The sequence below is a fragment of the Clinocottus analis genome, unplaced genomic scaffold, assembly GCF_023055335.1.
Source record: "Clinocottus analis isolate CAN_PGR_092001 unplaced genomic scaffold, fCliAna1.0.p SCAF_14, whole genome shotgun sequence".
Lineage (NCBI taxonomy): Eukaryota > Metazoa > Chordata > Actinopteri > Perciformes > Cottidae > Clinocottus > Clinocottus analis.
This window is the reverse complement of record NW_027175865.1, coordinates 10,035,971-10,052,283: the sequence shown is the minus strand read 5'-3', so window position 1 is coordinate 10,052,283 and position 16,313 is coordinate 10,035,971. Positions and strand designations below refer to the sequence as shown.

Genomic DNA, 16,313 nt, shown 5'->3' with positions numbered 1-16,313 from the left:
AGCTAATGCTTTTTTTCTGTTTCATCCTTCTCTTTTCTTTGATAATAAATACGTCTGAATCTCTAATTATGTGTCCTAAGATGACAGATGGCTCTGCCATTAAGAGCTAAGAAGCCATTCATTAAAAGCAATAGACATATCTAAGCCCTTTAATTAAAATACTTTCTTCTTCTTTTCCCTCATGGAAAAGACCCATTCAAAACCTTTTCGTTGTTGTTGTTTTTCTTTAATTTACCTGGGCACAAGGATGATTAGACAAAGGTTTATGGAGATTGACACAACCATATTAATCAGATCATAAAACAGATAAGTCTGGCCCTCCAAATTGAGTTACATTTAAAGCACAGTGAATGCTAGAATGTTTACAAACACCCATTATTGTTTTGTTTTTTTAAATGATTTTAAAACAGCATGATGCTTTGCCCACCAGAGGATCATTAATTAACTTCACAGACACCTTCGCTACGTCCAACGTCTGATCCTACCTTGAAGTCCTTGATGCCGTTATAGATGCTGGCAGGAAGGATCTTGTTCTCCCCACAGCTCCGTGCCTCGGTGACTATCTCGATGACCTGCTCCAGGGCACAGCGCATCCGGTGGAACACGGCGTCCTTGTTGATCCGCGCCGACTCGCAATCTGGGTGCCTCAGGCAGGTCTTTGGAAGGAATTCGATGTGAAATGTCAAAGCTCATGCCATCCTCCACTCTTTTCAACTTTTCATGTTTTGCCACCATGATTATTCATTCGCGTTGGTGTTTTCTATGAAGCCACAGGGCTTTCAGTTTTGAGCACTACCATTGGTCGCGGTATTTCAGAAGCCATGAAATTAAATCAACTTGAAAAGGCTGTAAATCTTTAAGCTGGACATGATCTATAACCTTTGCCCAGAGGTCCACAAGCTGTTTACCTTGGAAGCCGTGAGGAGCATCATGGTGCATTTCTCCAGCACTGCTCTGGCTGCTGCCATCCGCGCTTTCTTCTTCTCGTCCTTCAAGTCCTATAGCACACACACACACACACACACACACACACACACACACACACACACACACACACACACACACACACACACACACACACACACACACACACACACACACACACACACACGATGGTAATGGGTGGATTTACTTCAGTTGTAACTTCTAAGAACTCTCTGGGAGTCCAAGGGACATGAAGCCTCAAAAGTAAGCAAAAATCTCTTTCATGCTGGTATGAAGACACACACAAATGTGACACTGATTCCTCTCCCAGTTTACACACGCATGAAAACTTCCTAGGTTAATTATCCCCCCATAAAAAGAGATACTACGAGTATAGGAAAGAAGATGCAGTGTGTGCGACTTGCTGCATCCCCACCCATATATTCCAAATAGAAATAGAGAGCTTGACTTTGGTATTTGGAAAAGGCAGCTGAATCAACTCCTCTCCCATTACTGTGCCATGGATTACAAAGACGATGTGATTATCTGTCATTATTTTTTTGCCCCCTTGCTCATCTGGCTTCAATAGTAGAAGATGGTAGATTTTCTAGAGGGCTGTGTGCTTGTGCATGCGTTTGATTGTGAGTGAATACGACAACAAAAGAAAAACATGGTAGCACATGAGGAAAGGGAGCTGCGATGCATTGGTGAGAGAAATTACATGTGTTTCAAAACACGTGCTTACAAGAAATTCAGAAAGAGGGATGGTCGGTCCTCTCTCCCTTCCTAGATATCGCAGCCGGTGTACTTTACATCAGCTTCTGCAGCCAAAGCAGTTTAGCTGCAGAGGCTGAATGTGTGCATCAAAGAAGGATTAGCCGTCTTTGACAGAACAAAGTTAAAAACCCAAAGTTAGCAAAAGTTTTGTTTCGCAAACCTGCTATACCCTAAGCTGATGTAGTGCAGAGAGGAGACATCGCTGAAAGCATAGGTCGATTTATATCAACAATGAATCGTAATGTAAACAGTGTTTGAGGAGGATGAGTCACACCTGACCTTTACATTTCTCTTATGGATTGAGACGTGAGTTGGAAATTAAAAGATACAGGAACAAATATTTGTCAAAGCTTGAAGAAGACTTTATACTTTGTTTTATTTTTTGGGAGGAGTGAATAATTGATCCCTGAATTATTGATTTGTTCTGGGTTTTCCTGCACATTCACAGTGCTGCAGGTTTCACAGTCCAACTCCACCACTTGCTTTCAAATTCAGGATACCATGTTTAGAAAAACACGGCTTGATGGAATATTACATCCACATGAACAAACAAATGTCCACAACGTTACAGAAATAGGCAAATTACTACATGTTCATAAACACAATATGTACATGTTTGATGACTGATTTAATTCAATTTATTAAAAGAGCGTTACAGTGTGCTGATGATTTTGACACTAAAAACTACAGAGGTTTCTTCACATGCTACTCACGTTCTGTCTGTCTCCGGTAAGGTGGGCAAACTCCACCATCTCGTTGCCAAACTGACTAAATATCTGTACAAATTCCTGGAAGGTGCAGACTCTTTCCAGATGGTCGAGCGTAACCAGGACCTGAGAGGAGTGAGAAGATCAGAGTACCACGGTGAACGGTCACATATGGTTGTGTTCTTGAAATCCTTCCACACTGTAACAACCTATTTCCGATATATTCACACCCCAAGAGTGAAGCCTTACATCAAGAACCAAGAAAAGTTTTTGGACTGGGATATATTTCAACATTCAATTATTTATATCCTATTTCTGTGTTACTCCAGCTCTCCCTTTTGTAGTATTAACAGCTCAGTGTGATGTAATTATATCTGTGATGTCCTAAAATAAAACCACCTAATTAAATAGTTCCCAACCTACATTTTAGTTAATAGCAGTCTATGTAGCTGCTAATTTAGTTGCCGAGGGTATGCTAGCTGGCAGTGCTAAGGCAGCAGCTTTTATTGTCCCCAGACAGAAGAGGAGGAAGACATGTAATTGTGTTTGCCAGTAATGGAGGAGGGCAGGGGGCTGTCGCCTGTCTGTTCAAACGAAGCTAACCAGTCATGATTAGGCCCCCTGTTTCCATTCTTGGCTCGGTCTACAGCTACATCCATATCACATTGTCTGGCTAAGAGCATAGCCAGGTACGAGGAAGAGAGACCGTTTCTTGCTCTGTGTTTTTATGTGATCGCTAAATGTACTGCTTCCCTTCAATTACCTCCAGAGTACGTCTTCAGAGAGCCACTGCTTATCTATTAGGAAATAAAAGACTCCGGATGGAGGTTGCGGAGGTGTGTGTGTGTGTGTGTGTGTTTTTATGTGTTTGTGTGCAAGAGAGACTGTATTCATATCCTTAAAAAAGTTATAAATTCTCACATTTGCATGTCTCACCTTGTTGCGTGATGTGATTATCTGTTTGATGACGATGCGGTCGGCCAGGACCAGGACTTTAGTGACTGACGAGAGGAGAAGGCGGGCAGCCTTCACCATCCCGGTCCTATCACTGAAGACTGTGACAGGTCCGTCTGACTGGGGCGGTAAGGCCGGTCCCACATCCGTCAGCTGGGCGATGGCATCACCTACAAGACAGGAGGAAAAGGTACTGTTTGGTTCAACAATAGAGCTAAATTGATAAACTGCTCAGGCGGATATTTTAAGTTTGTTTTATGGGGAGCTGACTTTTTCTGTCCTGGTTAAGTTTAATTTACATACACTCCCGTTAACTGTCGATACGGCGTACTGATCCCAAACCAGTGTTCTCTTTTCCCCAAATGTATGATCTGCACAAGGCTTCCTCAAAGCATGGAGCTCACTGGGAACAAACATGACAACTACAACACAATGGCTTAACTCTAAGTGAACATTCATGCGGAATTCTTTCTAGGCGTGTGCATATTTTGATTATATTGAGCTAGACAGTTTATGAGACTTTTCTATCTGCCTGTCAGATGATTTAGGAAATGTCCAGTTGGGGAGGCCGACTCAGAACATGCTGGAGGGTTTGCATATCCCATCTGGCCTGAGAGCACCCTGGGATTCCCTCTAAAGAGCTGGAGGATGTGACGGGCCAGAAAGACCTCCAGGCTGCTTTGCTTTGCCTGCTGCCACTGAGATCTGGACCCAGACAAGATGAAAAAAATGAAAATGAAAAGATGGGTGGCCAACTGATATGCCCTCTAAGTATATATATATATATATATATATATATATATATATATATATATATATATATATATATATATATATATATATATATATATATATATATATATATATATATTCAGCACAGTGGTATGACAGCTATGTCAGTCTGACCTAATCAATACTGGCATGCTTTCTGAGACAACTTGGGCCCTCAAATACAATTAGTAAACATGCCAACCATGAATTTGCTCTTGCATGAAATATGCAAATGATAAATATTCATTTAGAGTCCATCTTTCCATTTTCTCTCTTTATAACCTGCTCATATTAGCCCCAAAAAGGAATGAATACTGAGTTTTTTAAGCTAAAATCCCATCAGTAATATAGTCCTTATCAAGAGAAAAATGTCCAGAGTTAAGAGCAAGTGGGGCAGGGAGGGGAAATCTCTCAGAAAGAGAGCTTAAAAAGGAGGAGTCTGGGGATATGGCGATGTCTCTATCGAGTCATGCAGCTATCCCTCTGGTCCTTCAATTACCATATGAACTTGAGACCTTTGTAGTCTTTGTTCATCGTAAGAAACAGTGCTTCATGGAAAATTATCCATCAGGTGTAATGAACTTGACTTTTTTCTGCATGATACATGTATTATTCACAAGTGAAAACTTGAAAGGCCGATCCTTGATGTGTTGGTACAGCACATGCAAGCAGTCCATCTTGCATGACTCAATGTATGGCAATGTCATTCTATCTCTATATCTGTCTGTATATTGGTTGATTGCAATGAAACTTGATGCACACATCCACGTCCCCCCTCTCCAGATTACTTAATTTTTCATTTAGTACCATCACAGAATCAACATTTTCATTCTTCCAATACTTTTGTCCAAATACCTCAAAACTAGTGACATTCCCAACAGGCTCAGCTGTTTATTGTGTTTAGTGAAAATGAGCAAATGTTGTAATGCTAACAATGCAAACAATACCCTCTTTTTTTTTTACCAACATATTGCTCTGCACCTGTGGTCCTGTATTTAAACACTCACATACTGTACCTGCTATGACTTTATTTGATCCTAACGACCATCTTATCTTCAACCTTTCTGAGAAAGAAAAAGTGAGACAGAAGAGTGCGGATGTGAGAATGACACTGAGAGACTGAGTGGAAGAGACAGAGACAGAGATCCAACACAGATTGCCTTCACTGACCTGCCTCATTGGATCTCTCCATCGCGCTGATGATGGGTAGCATCTAATTAAACTAGTGCTTTTCAACCTGCCTTTATTTCAGCAATTATAGCACACAAGGCTGAAGCCTGCCTGATTAAACTCTCCCCGCGGTTAGGTATAAGAGAAACACCCATCCTTCACTAACTAGCCCTCTCGCTCCTGAAAACTTGAAGCCTCTAAAAATCCTTTTTTTCATCCCTGAAGATGTCTCCATCATATTTCAAAAGTGGTCAGAGAAAAAGAAAGTTTCATATTTTTAAAGCCAACGAACAAATGCCTCCCTAAGAGGAAAAGAAATACAACTAGAATAAATTAGTTGCGGTGGGCGCAGACATCACACACACACACACACACACACACACACACACACACACACACACACACACAGAGTATGCTGACGTATGCTGACTTTGAGCTTGACTCTCATTATTTTTGTGTAAATGAGGCTCTACGGCATGTTCTTGCTTGGTGGTAGGTAGTAGATACGGGCAATCAACAACCATGTGTCATCAAACTGAAATGAGATGTAATTTCAGTTTTCTTGTAAAGTGGTTGCATTAGCCAGCTGACTTTGAGTGGTTAGAGAATTCAGATTTACTGTTTTCATGATATTACACTCACTCCCCTAAACCTCTTACTCACACACACACACACACACACACACACACACACACACACACACACACACACACACACACACACACTTTCTCATCAGTCTTTTTGCCTCCTCCCATCACTACTTTCTTTCTCTGAGTTTTAGCCGTCTTTACAAATCAACATTGTGCGAGGATTAGACGCTTTCCTACACAAGCTGGTTCCCCCAACATAAACCTATTATCACGGTGTTGTGTCTAAATTCTCTTTTTTGTTTCCTGTCTACTCTGTACGGGGCTAAAAATTAGGTTGTGGTTTTGTCTGATAAGAACTATGTTTTCCAAAATAAAGATTTGTTTCACCGAGCAAGTGGTGTCAACTATCTAAGCTGAGAATGACAAGAAAGTTTATATAGACAGAAAGATACAGGGTTGATGTTTGTCTTGAATGTGTTCAACTCTTACACAGCATCTTAATGGAAAGAAGAAAGTGTCGAAAGACTGAGAGAAACGCATTCCTGACAAATCCGTTACCTCTTTCTTTCTCCGGTTCAATAAAAGCCGACAGTGCTGTGAAAAAGTGATCCACACATTCTTGTTCCTTCACACTGGTTGTCACTGTTTCCACCCTCCTACAATTCTCTGTACCCCTTTGTTTCTCTCAGTTGTTTACTGTTTTAACCTTGATATAGCTGTATATATCCATCAAACTGATTATCTTTGCATATTTGGAGAGAACATGTGGCTAGGTTATCACTTAACCTGCATGTTTTAGAATAGGAAGGAAAGGAAATTCAGACATGGGGAGGAATGTAAACTCCACAAAGACTGGCCAAGCCAGGAAATTTAAAACCTTGAAAAAAACAAGCGATTCTGACCTCAAGCAGAGAAAGAAAATTGCATTGTAATACAGAACACATATCCGAGGTGGTGAATATCGGAAACAATACTGTATAACTTCTTCCAGCTCGCCAACAGCCTGAGTCTCCAGGAGCCTTCTATCATAATCTATGCATTGTTTTCCAAACTTGCACACTCTTATTCTACACAGCGCCCTTTGGTGAAGTTGTACTTATTCATTCAAGCCTTTACTTCTAACCTTATCACGACAATGCCTTTAGAACAAGCTGGAGGTCCTCTGATGTAACGCAGTCTGACAGCAAGGCTGTTCAGACAAATCGAAACAAGCTCAAATTTGATAACACGAGGTCTGAAAGTAACGCCTGATGCTTCCAGAAACTGTCACAGCCTATCTTAACAAATAAACAGTAATTGGTCTTGTTAGCTCGCCAGCTATAACACCCTCAATGGCAATTTCGAAACATCATAAAGCCATGGCCGTGCTTGTGACAGGAAGACGTAGTCTCCACTCTGACAAAGTCTTTAGAATAAAGCACCACATAGTTTTATGACATTAATATAGCATGTGTGACTACAATATAAGTGCTGTCTTTATCTCGACGGCACGTAATCTGAGCAGGCAAAGCAGGCCTACCTGCTCGGCGTGCCTCGAAGCAGGCTTGACCCATCTCATCTTTGAGCTCTTGGTTCTCTGTGGCGATGGCCTCCCCGACGGTGACAAAGCGTCCCACAGCCACACTCACCGCCTGCCCCACCCTGTGTATGGCGGCCTGGGTACGCTCCGACTTCTTTGGCTTGTCCTTGTGGTTGATCAGAGTTGTGATCTGCAGGAAAGTGTGGAGAAAGAAAAAGGAGAGAGACGGACATTAAGACACATTCTTTACCAGATGTAGTTTGGTAGCTTTCCATTGACCCATCTAAAAGTGGGGAGGAGGATAAATGAATACACAAGTTGCATGGCTGCACATTGCCTATCTAGAATCACAACTTCTTGTTCGATACTGTAAACATCTGCAATTGTATCCAAACAAACGATAAGGGAGCATGTTGAGTCTGGAGCACACACTCCATTTGCTTATCAGGAGAGGAGTTTCCTGCCTGTACAGCTAGAAAGGGAGATAACACTTTTGGAAGACGGTTGATAACAAACTATGCATGTCTACCAAACGGCAACGAAACGTTTCATAAAAATTGAAACTACAGCGGCAACAAACACAGTGGCTTGGACACTTGGAGATATGATGTATCGGGTTCACAGAAACACACACACACGCACACACGCACAGTCGCACACACATCAAACTCAGGTGGGGCCTCTTAGTGATAATTGAGGGTATGAATTATGAATGGGTAGAGCTAATTGTCATCATTTATTCATCGATTGCTTTCACTCTCTCCAGCTGTTATCATTGTGCGTGTCAGTGGGTGTATGCGAGTCAAACCAAATGGGTCAGGGCGTGGTGGGTGGTGATTTTAATTGGTCCACAGCTGCAGGTGGTCCAAGTGGGGAATCTTTCTCAGTAAAGTCTTCGTGGGATACAGAACACACGCTGAACACAGCTCAGCCAGCTGTTTGAATGAGCAGCAGCCCTGACACAGGGACAGGAAACCTATTTAGTTTCACAAACGAATCTGAGTGAAATGTGTTCAGATATATTTGACATTGTGTAACACAAATAACCCTGAGATCTTTTGGATTGTTGTATTGACATCTGGATCGTTATCTTTGCATGAGAATCAAACAAAATACAATTATCAAGGCAGATTAATTTTCTTTCAATTAATTTAATACTTGATCGTACAATGTATTGTTTTGTCCGATTATCAGTCCAGAATCGCCAAAATATTGAAAAGAAAATACCACACAGTGAACACATTACATCACATGTGAGAACAGTAAGCATCAAATGGTTTACATATTTGCAGAAACAAAAAAAAAAACAATCAAAATAGAACCAAAATAGTCTTTTATTAATTGTCTTTCACTTTACTGGGATGCAATTATGGTGTAGCTCGACACCTAATGATTAGTTTTTTTAATCAGTTGATCTGATTAAGTACAAATACAGTACAAATCCTCCTCAATCTGAATGCCACAATGCTAAATTATCCTGAGTCAGCCCACCTCTTGAGCAGCAGCCTTTTGAGACATGACCCACATTAAAACTGAACATCACACATCATCCACCCTGACAGTTTCACAAGCTTTGCTGAGTTTCAAAGTAATGTTGATGTTTAATGCTGCTCAAGTTGTTTCACAGGGGCCCCAAGCTCATTAGCACTGCGCACACCGGATACGTTTCTTGTTAGGATATACCGTGATACAGAAAAAAAACTATATTGTGTCAGACTTTCCATCTTCAAATTGCTGAGAAATTTAAATTAACTGGGGATATGTAAAACAAAAAAAAAGTTTGCTACCGGGTTTGGAATAAATTCTGCATCACACATAAAAAAAGGTGCTGTTAAAGTCCTTAAACAATGCAGGTCACATCTGTGGTTCAATCCGAAAAAGACACTTTTACTGTAATAATATTACCGTTACTTTCTATAGAAGACGTTGAGCTGCTGAGTTGAGTATCTTTTTTTATTATCATGAAAAAGAGACATGAAGAAATAAGGATAGAAAGAAAAAGTTAAAAGAATATACTCAAAAACAGAAAACAAAGTGTACCAAATTAACCTGTCTCTCTCTCTCTTCCTCAACTCTTCCTCCATCATAATGACCACTTTTCAGTGCCCATCTCAGTGTCACCCTGTTTCTCTAACACGTTTAAAGAAGTTGTAACTTTTTTTTGAATGTTCTCCATTCTCAGAAAGACATTTGTTCTGCAGCAGGATTCTGCCCCTCAGAGTATTCATGAAGCTCTTCTTTTTGTCCAGCACCTGCCACTTTATATTTATTGTCTGTCTTGTTCATCTCAGTATTAGAGCTTCCCTTTCAGCAAGCCCAGTGTCTTTTTACTGACTCATCTGCACAGAATAGGATACTCCCTAGAAAACACTAACGCCGGCTGGACATGATGCAGCCTAAAGAAGGAACGACCGTAGGGCACCGTGACACGTGATTCAGATCTATGTTATCATATAGAAAGCTGTTCAACTTCAGGTGGTGTTGAAGTTATAAAACAGAATTGATGAAAAAGAAATTCTGTGATGTAAAGTCAAGTACCTGTCCTTGGCTTTTCTGGAGGACTCTTGTGCACAAGTGTGTGGATGGTATTTTATTGTATGCACGGCACATGGATGTCTGAATTCAGGATAATGAACAAATATTCTCCCAGATGGCCTGTTCATGCAAATGGTAACTCCCGTGAACACTCCAGCTGGCGCTGATCCAGAAAGCAGTGTTTAAGGGGGCCGGAGCATGAGAAAGTTAAGTGACTGCATTTGTGCAGGTACACAAACTGCAGCACTCACAGTGGGGCAGCCTGTGGGGGGTAAGAGAAGTATCTTCTGCTCCACTCCAGCAGATGAGCAGAAGGTGGAGTTAGTTTTACACTTTGTGTCTGTGAAAGACAAACAACGGTGAAAAGGTCCGTGTGAATTACAAAGAGAGACAGCGACAGAGCAGAGGGAAACCACAGACTGGAATGTCCTCCATTAGAGATTACTAGCTGGGTGCATTTACTGGGCTGTGCAAACAGGAACAGAGCAGGGCGGAGAGAACATAATATTGATACAGAGCCATCGCAGCATAGAGGCCATTGTGTTTGTGTGAATCAAAATGAACTTGTTTCAGTTTCATTTTGCAGAGGCAGAGATTTGTTAGTAAAACATTTATGACAAAGTGAAGATTACATTTAAAGTTTGGTATCAAGTGACATTTTTGGATACATATTAATCATGCAATATGAGCAGACATTCATGCTAGTCATCACAGACTGTGCTACTTTATGGAGCAGATACCCAGCGTTACTCCTTATAGACACGCGCTCAATCATTCAAGCTGCTTCCAGTTCATTTGTCGTCTCGAGGTTCACAGTCCCCCTTGCGATGCCGTGCTGCTGTGCTCTGCTGCACTCCAGCAGTGTTCGAATGCCAATGAGCTCCACCAACCAAGCAGCATCCGGCCTAAAGCCTTCAAAGCTCCGCTGAGGATTTACACAATATTACATCTAAGCACAAATGTTGCTTCAGATGTGAAGTCAGAGCTCCAGCAGATGTGTTTATTGACAGGGCTAGTTGGTTGTCTCCATTGCTATACTGGCATGGCTACACAAAGGTTTGCTGTCAAGAGTACATTCAGGGCTGAACTTGTAGTACATGCTGGTATTCATGACAAACAGTGTTGAATGTATCAAACAAACTCCCTGATGTCCCTGATTTGGGGGAAATGACATATCTTTGGACATAAACGAACAGCGTTGCCGCTGTTGCAACACACACATAGTCTCTGATGAAGTGTCTCTCTTTTACTTTCCGTTAACACCGCAGAGGCTGTTCCTCCCCTTGTTGTTCCTTTCTCTGCTGGCACACAACCAGTCAATCCCAACCATCCACCTCACATCTCTTTGTTGTCCATAATTAGGAGAACAATTACAAGGCCGTAGAAGCGACATCAACTGTTCACTCTGAGCATAACAATACACCAACAGAGCCCATTGGCCAGCGAGAAATTCAAGTCAACACCTCAAGGACAAAGTGACCAACTATAAATCAGAGGGTAACAAAAGCTGGAAACATTTGTGGCTGCCTCCCATGGCTACCGAGTTTCATTGAATAGCTTTTCTGGGAGTAAGTTTAGTGTTTTCTGAATCATTCTTTCTCTGCATGTTTTTGACTGATTCCCGGCTAATGCAATTGTATGAATCTGTAGATAAATGGGTGTGCTTGTGGAAGAAAAATCCAGTTTGCTCAAACAGATCAATTAAAAGCCTAGCCCAGTAGCAAAGTTACGCAATTATTGTCATTTAATAACTGCAAGAAATCCTTCACAAAGGCAGAAGGATCAAAGTGAGTGGCCATTCATTAAAATAATGCCTTGCTTGGCAACCGTTATATAAGACCTGCTTATTTGTCTGAATTACATCTCTGATTCCTTTAAGCTTTACTTAGCCTGCTGAGGTGAGTAACAATGCAAACATGTGCAAATGTAAAGTTAAAACAGAATTCATAGCAAAGAAACTCACAATACATTCAGCCATGGCAGTCAAGCTCCAATAAATGTCTACGTGTGGATGTGGGGGTGTTCATCAAAGATGGAGAATGATGATCCATCTATCGTAACAGCAGAATTATTGTGTAATTTATTTTTGTCTACTTAGTCGTGAGTGGGTGTGTGCAGATATGAGAGTTTACTTGACTGCATGTACGTATGTATGTACAGTGTGTGTGCTTAATTAACCTTGATGTGTAAGGGCAGGAAATAATTGGATAGTAGCTTGTGTGAAGAAGAGAAGACGAGGAGAGAAAGAAAAAGAGGGGTTTTACTCCTTGGTCGTGTTTATTTTCTTATCAGATGAAACTGCCGGCATTATCTTGTCTGAGGGAGTTTTTGTGTTTGTCCTTGTTAATGTAAAACATTTCCATTTGGGTAACTTTAGTATCCTCCTGTTTCTGTACACCTCACTTTGCTCTCATTACAGCATATGAGTCACTTTGTTAAAGTAAACAGGAAAAAGAATACTTCCAGGTCTCATTTTGGCCCATTACAGTACAAAGGGATCATTGTTACAGGGAGAGCTGCACCTAAAGGGACCAGGGCAATGTTTGTGCTCCTGGAGGGTTCCTTTCGTCTTCCCCAAAATGCAAGAGACAGAGAGAGAGAGAGAGAGAGAGAGAGAGAGAGAGAGAGAGAGAGAGAGAGAGAGAGATAAAAACATAAAAGAAAAGGGATGAAAGTCACTCTGAACATGCACTTTAAAGGATGGGCAAATTATTTTCAAATTTGCCGCAAGCAGATGGGAGTTCGATGCTGCGCTGTTCCACAGCCAGCCTGGAGATGCAATACAAGGAGATGAAAAGAGAGACAAGGTAGCTTGGAGGGGGTGGATACAGATACATGCAGAGAGGGGAAGGGAGCGAGGGAGTCACATCTGCATCCCACTTTACCTTGACTTGTTCCTTCCTCTAACATCATCTCCTCCTCTGTGTGCATTATTGTAAATGATTCAAGTCTGTCTCTTGAGTCTGTCTGCTGCAGAAGCCAACAGTGTGATACACTACAGTAGCATATTCCCAAAACAAAAGTGAAAAGGTAGCACATCCCAGATTTCAAAGTCAAGAAGGACAAAATACTCACACGTCACTTGTTTATTTGGCTCACACCACTTGTGACAAGTTAATCATGGATGAGCCAAATAAACAAACTGAACTAGTATTTTGTTGTCTGGGATGTGTTATATTTTTCACTTTTGTACTTTGGTTTTATTATTCAACAGTGAATCCCATAGTTAAAGTCGAACCTCCTTTTCCAAAACATAATACAGTGACAGCTTGTTATGTTTAACATGTGCACGAACCATGAGCTTGAGAAACAGCAGAGATAGTGGAGTGGCTGCACCATCCACTGCAAATTAGTTCATTTCTAAGGCACTAATTTCAAGTGTGCAATGCACACAGTGAACAACAAACTGGTCCAAACTAATATGGCCAGTATTCGAGACACCAGCTCACCATTTTGCTTAGAACTGAACAAAAACACAGTGAAACATACTGGGCTGGTGGATATTTTAAACCTGCATTTTGCAACACTGATTCATGCCCTCATAGTAAATGTAAGATACACTCATTATATGCTCTCACAGCTGCCTGCAAACACAATGGAAGAGTTAAAGAAGCAGCAGGCAGGTTTTCTGGTTTACCTTGTTAAGTTAGAAACACAAAGCAGGAGTTTAAGTTAGCATTAACGCTGAGCTGAACCTCAAGTAGACTTTTCTAGTCATGCATTCTTTAGGAATTACAGCTTTTTTTCATTTAGTACTCCATCACACACACACCACACAACATGTCTGTTTAAGTGGTCACCCCGATGAGTAACAGAAGTTTTTCATCTTTATACAGTTTCTACAAACCTGTAGACGCTAAAACCAAACCCTGAACAAGCATGAGGCTTTTGACGAAATATGATTTTGGTGCTATTGAATAATATGTGGCTATTTTCTTAGTCGAAATACAATATAGATACATGTATTCACATACTCTGTAAGGCTATCTGGAATGCATATTCATAAATAGTAAATACATAACATATCTTATTACCTAGCGAGTGTGTGGGGTGAGAGAATAGAGAAACAGAAGGAATAGAAGGTGAAAGAGAAATGTGTCACCAACAGACAGACAGACTATGCTTGTCAACCTCTTCCTGAGACAAACTATTTAGGCTTCCCTGAACCAGTGATAACCTCTTAAACTCCTACTAGTGAAGCTTGCTTCCCCTCTCGTCTCATTCATACAAAGACACACCCATCGAGCTGCCTCCCAGAGATAAAGAGACTGCAGTGAGCTGGCAGTGGCTGTAGCCTTTTAGGGTGATTGAACGCAGATGGTTTTACCGAGCAAGACAGATAATTCCAGAGAAAAAAAAAAAAGTCAAATCACTGCGCGCCTATACAACCACAAGATGACAGGGATAATACCAGCTGATTGCCCGAGAGACAGGAAGAGGGGGGAGAAGGGCATAGCATGCTGGGAGGTGATGGATGTGGGAAGACTACAGAAGCCAACAGAGGGGCAAGCTGTCAGCCATATTGTATAACAGACAACCAGATTAGCATTCCTCTGTTTTATACCAAAAGAGCCAGCATTTTTATGTGCTTATGTCTCTTTGATAGAGCACAGTTTTCATGAGGTTATTATTGAACTTTAACTGCAGTTGCACAAGAACATTGCTTTTCTATTGAAATATTTTCTTCATCGCAACCACCACAGTATTATTTTGATAATGTTATTATCAATATTGGACTTCCATTCCCCAGGAGGCCAGAAACATGCCTCCTGCGAATGTTGCAACCTCTGTTTACAGCTTGCAGATGTATGAATTTAAACAGAGATACTATCTTGCTGAGACAGAAAAGTAGGCGACACTGATGGCTACAGACACAGAAACAAGGGCAGATGTATAAAACCTGCAAGTCACAATTTTTTGGATTAGTGATTAATCTGCTGATTATTTTCTCTATAAAATAAAATATAATATTAAACAGAGAAAAGCAGATAATGTCTAGATTTGAGAGGCTGAAATCAGACATTTTTCACGAAACTTTACCAATAAATTGATATTTAATAATAATAATAACAACAATGATACATTTTATTTATATAGCGCTTGTCAAAATACTCAAAGTCGCTTAAATAGTTTGTGATTATTTTTCTGTCCATCAACAACGGACAATAAAGACATCATGAACGTCATAATAAAGGATAACAATTGAATGAGTTATCTTTATCAGATCATATCCCTTCATAGTTGCCCGATAGAAGAGGCCTGTTCGGCTCAGCAATCAGTGCTGACATTTAGATATGAGGCCCGGCAGACTCGAGCCACAGCAAACATCAGAGAGAAAGGTTATCAGTAATGACCAACTAACTAGCTATTTGCTAGTGTGTGTGAGCAACATCTCAAGATGGCCCATGACCAATAATGGAGGATTATGTCTCTTGAGGGGAGTCTGAATTACACACAGTGGGTCTGCTTTGGATGTATTAGGTTAATTATTCAGGAGTTGAAGTACATTGCTGTCGGAAATACCAACACAACAATTACTTTTGTACCAGTTATGGCTGCTTAGTTTTTAAATTGTTTTATCTTAATACAAAAAAAAAACGTTATTTGCATTTATTTATCTGACCAAGTCATTTAATGCAAATGTTTGGTCCTTTGTGGTTTCTGTTACTGCAGGCCCATTTTTGTAAGTACTAAATGAGCATTTAACCTTAGTGCCTGCTGTTTACATATCTGGATTTAAAATAACAAGCTTCGCATTGCAAGCTGTGAAAATATAAACATTGATGTGTTTTCCTCCTCACTATATAAAATAATGATAACTTTTTTACAAAGGGCTCAGGCTAAAAGAATGATGAAATATGTCCTCATTCTCACTATGAACAACCACTCGAGTGCTGCACAGAAAGAGGCCACTAATAGGCATCGCTGTCTGACTTGGACAGGTATGTCAGTGGACACAGACAGTATTGTGTTACTAGGCTCTGTTCCAAAACATTATGCATAGCCATTACTAGGCAATGTATTATGTACTGTGCAATTTCACCAGGCTATAACATTATTTAGTGAAATCAACAGCCTGTGTACATGTAACAATGTTGTAATGGCATTTCGGTCTTCTGAGAAACAACTTTTGAGCTGCAATTTTTCCACTGATCATGGAGTAAACCAATGGATATAATTGAAAATGCAGGTATGTTTTACTGAACAAAGCACTTACAAACCATAGTTACAATGAGTATATCAATCAAAATAGATTTTGCACTGACAATAAAGACTTGTTCTTCAACTTTTTTTAGCCTTTGAAACAATGTTAATGGCATATTTCTTTAAATGGATGGCGTTGCTTATGTTTCCTGTTTTTAATCT

General features: G+C 40.6%; 1 protein-coding gene across 1 annotated transcript in view; it reads right to left on the bottom strand.

Moving 5' to 3' along the window:
- The window catches only part of ctnnal1 (catenin (cadherin-associated protein), alpha-like 1), a 51,665-nt gene that overhangs the window by 12,434 nt on the left and 22,918 nt on the right, over nucleotides 1-16,313 (bottom strand). The window contains exons 2-6 of the mRNA XM_068576041.1: nucleotides 7,413-7,602; nucleotides 3,345-3,532; nucleotides 2,415-2,534; nucleotides 909-998; nucleotides 486-656 (exon numbers count right to left, since the gene is read on the bottom strand). Coding sequence (XP_068432142.1) covers nucleotides 486-656; nucleotides 909-998; nucleotides 2,415-2,534; nucleotides 3,345-3,532; nucleotides 7,413-7,602 — 759 coding nt within the window. The remainder of the gene's footprint in view (nucleotides 1-485; nucleotides 657-908; nucleotides 999-2,414; nucleotides 2,535-3,344; nucleotides 3,533-7,412; nucleotides 7,603-16,313) is intronic.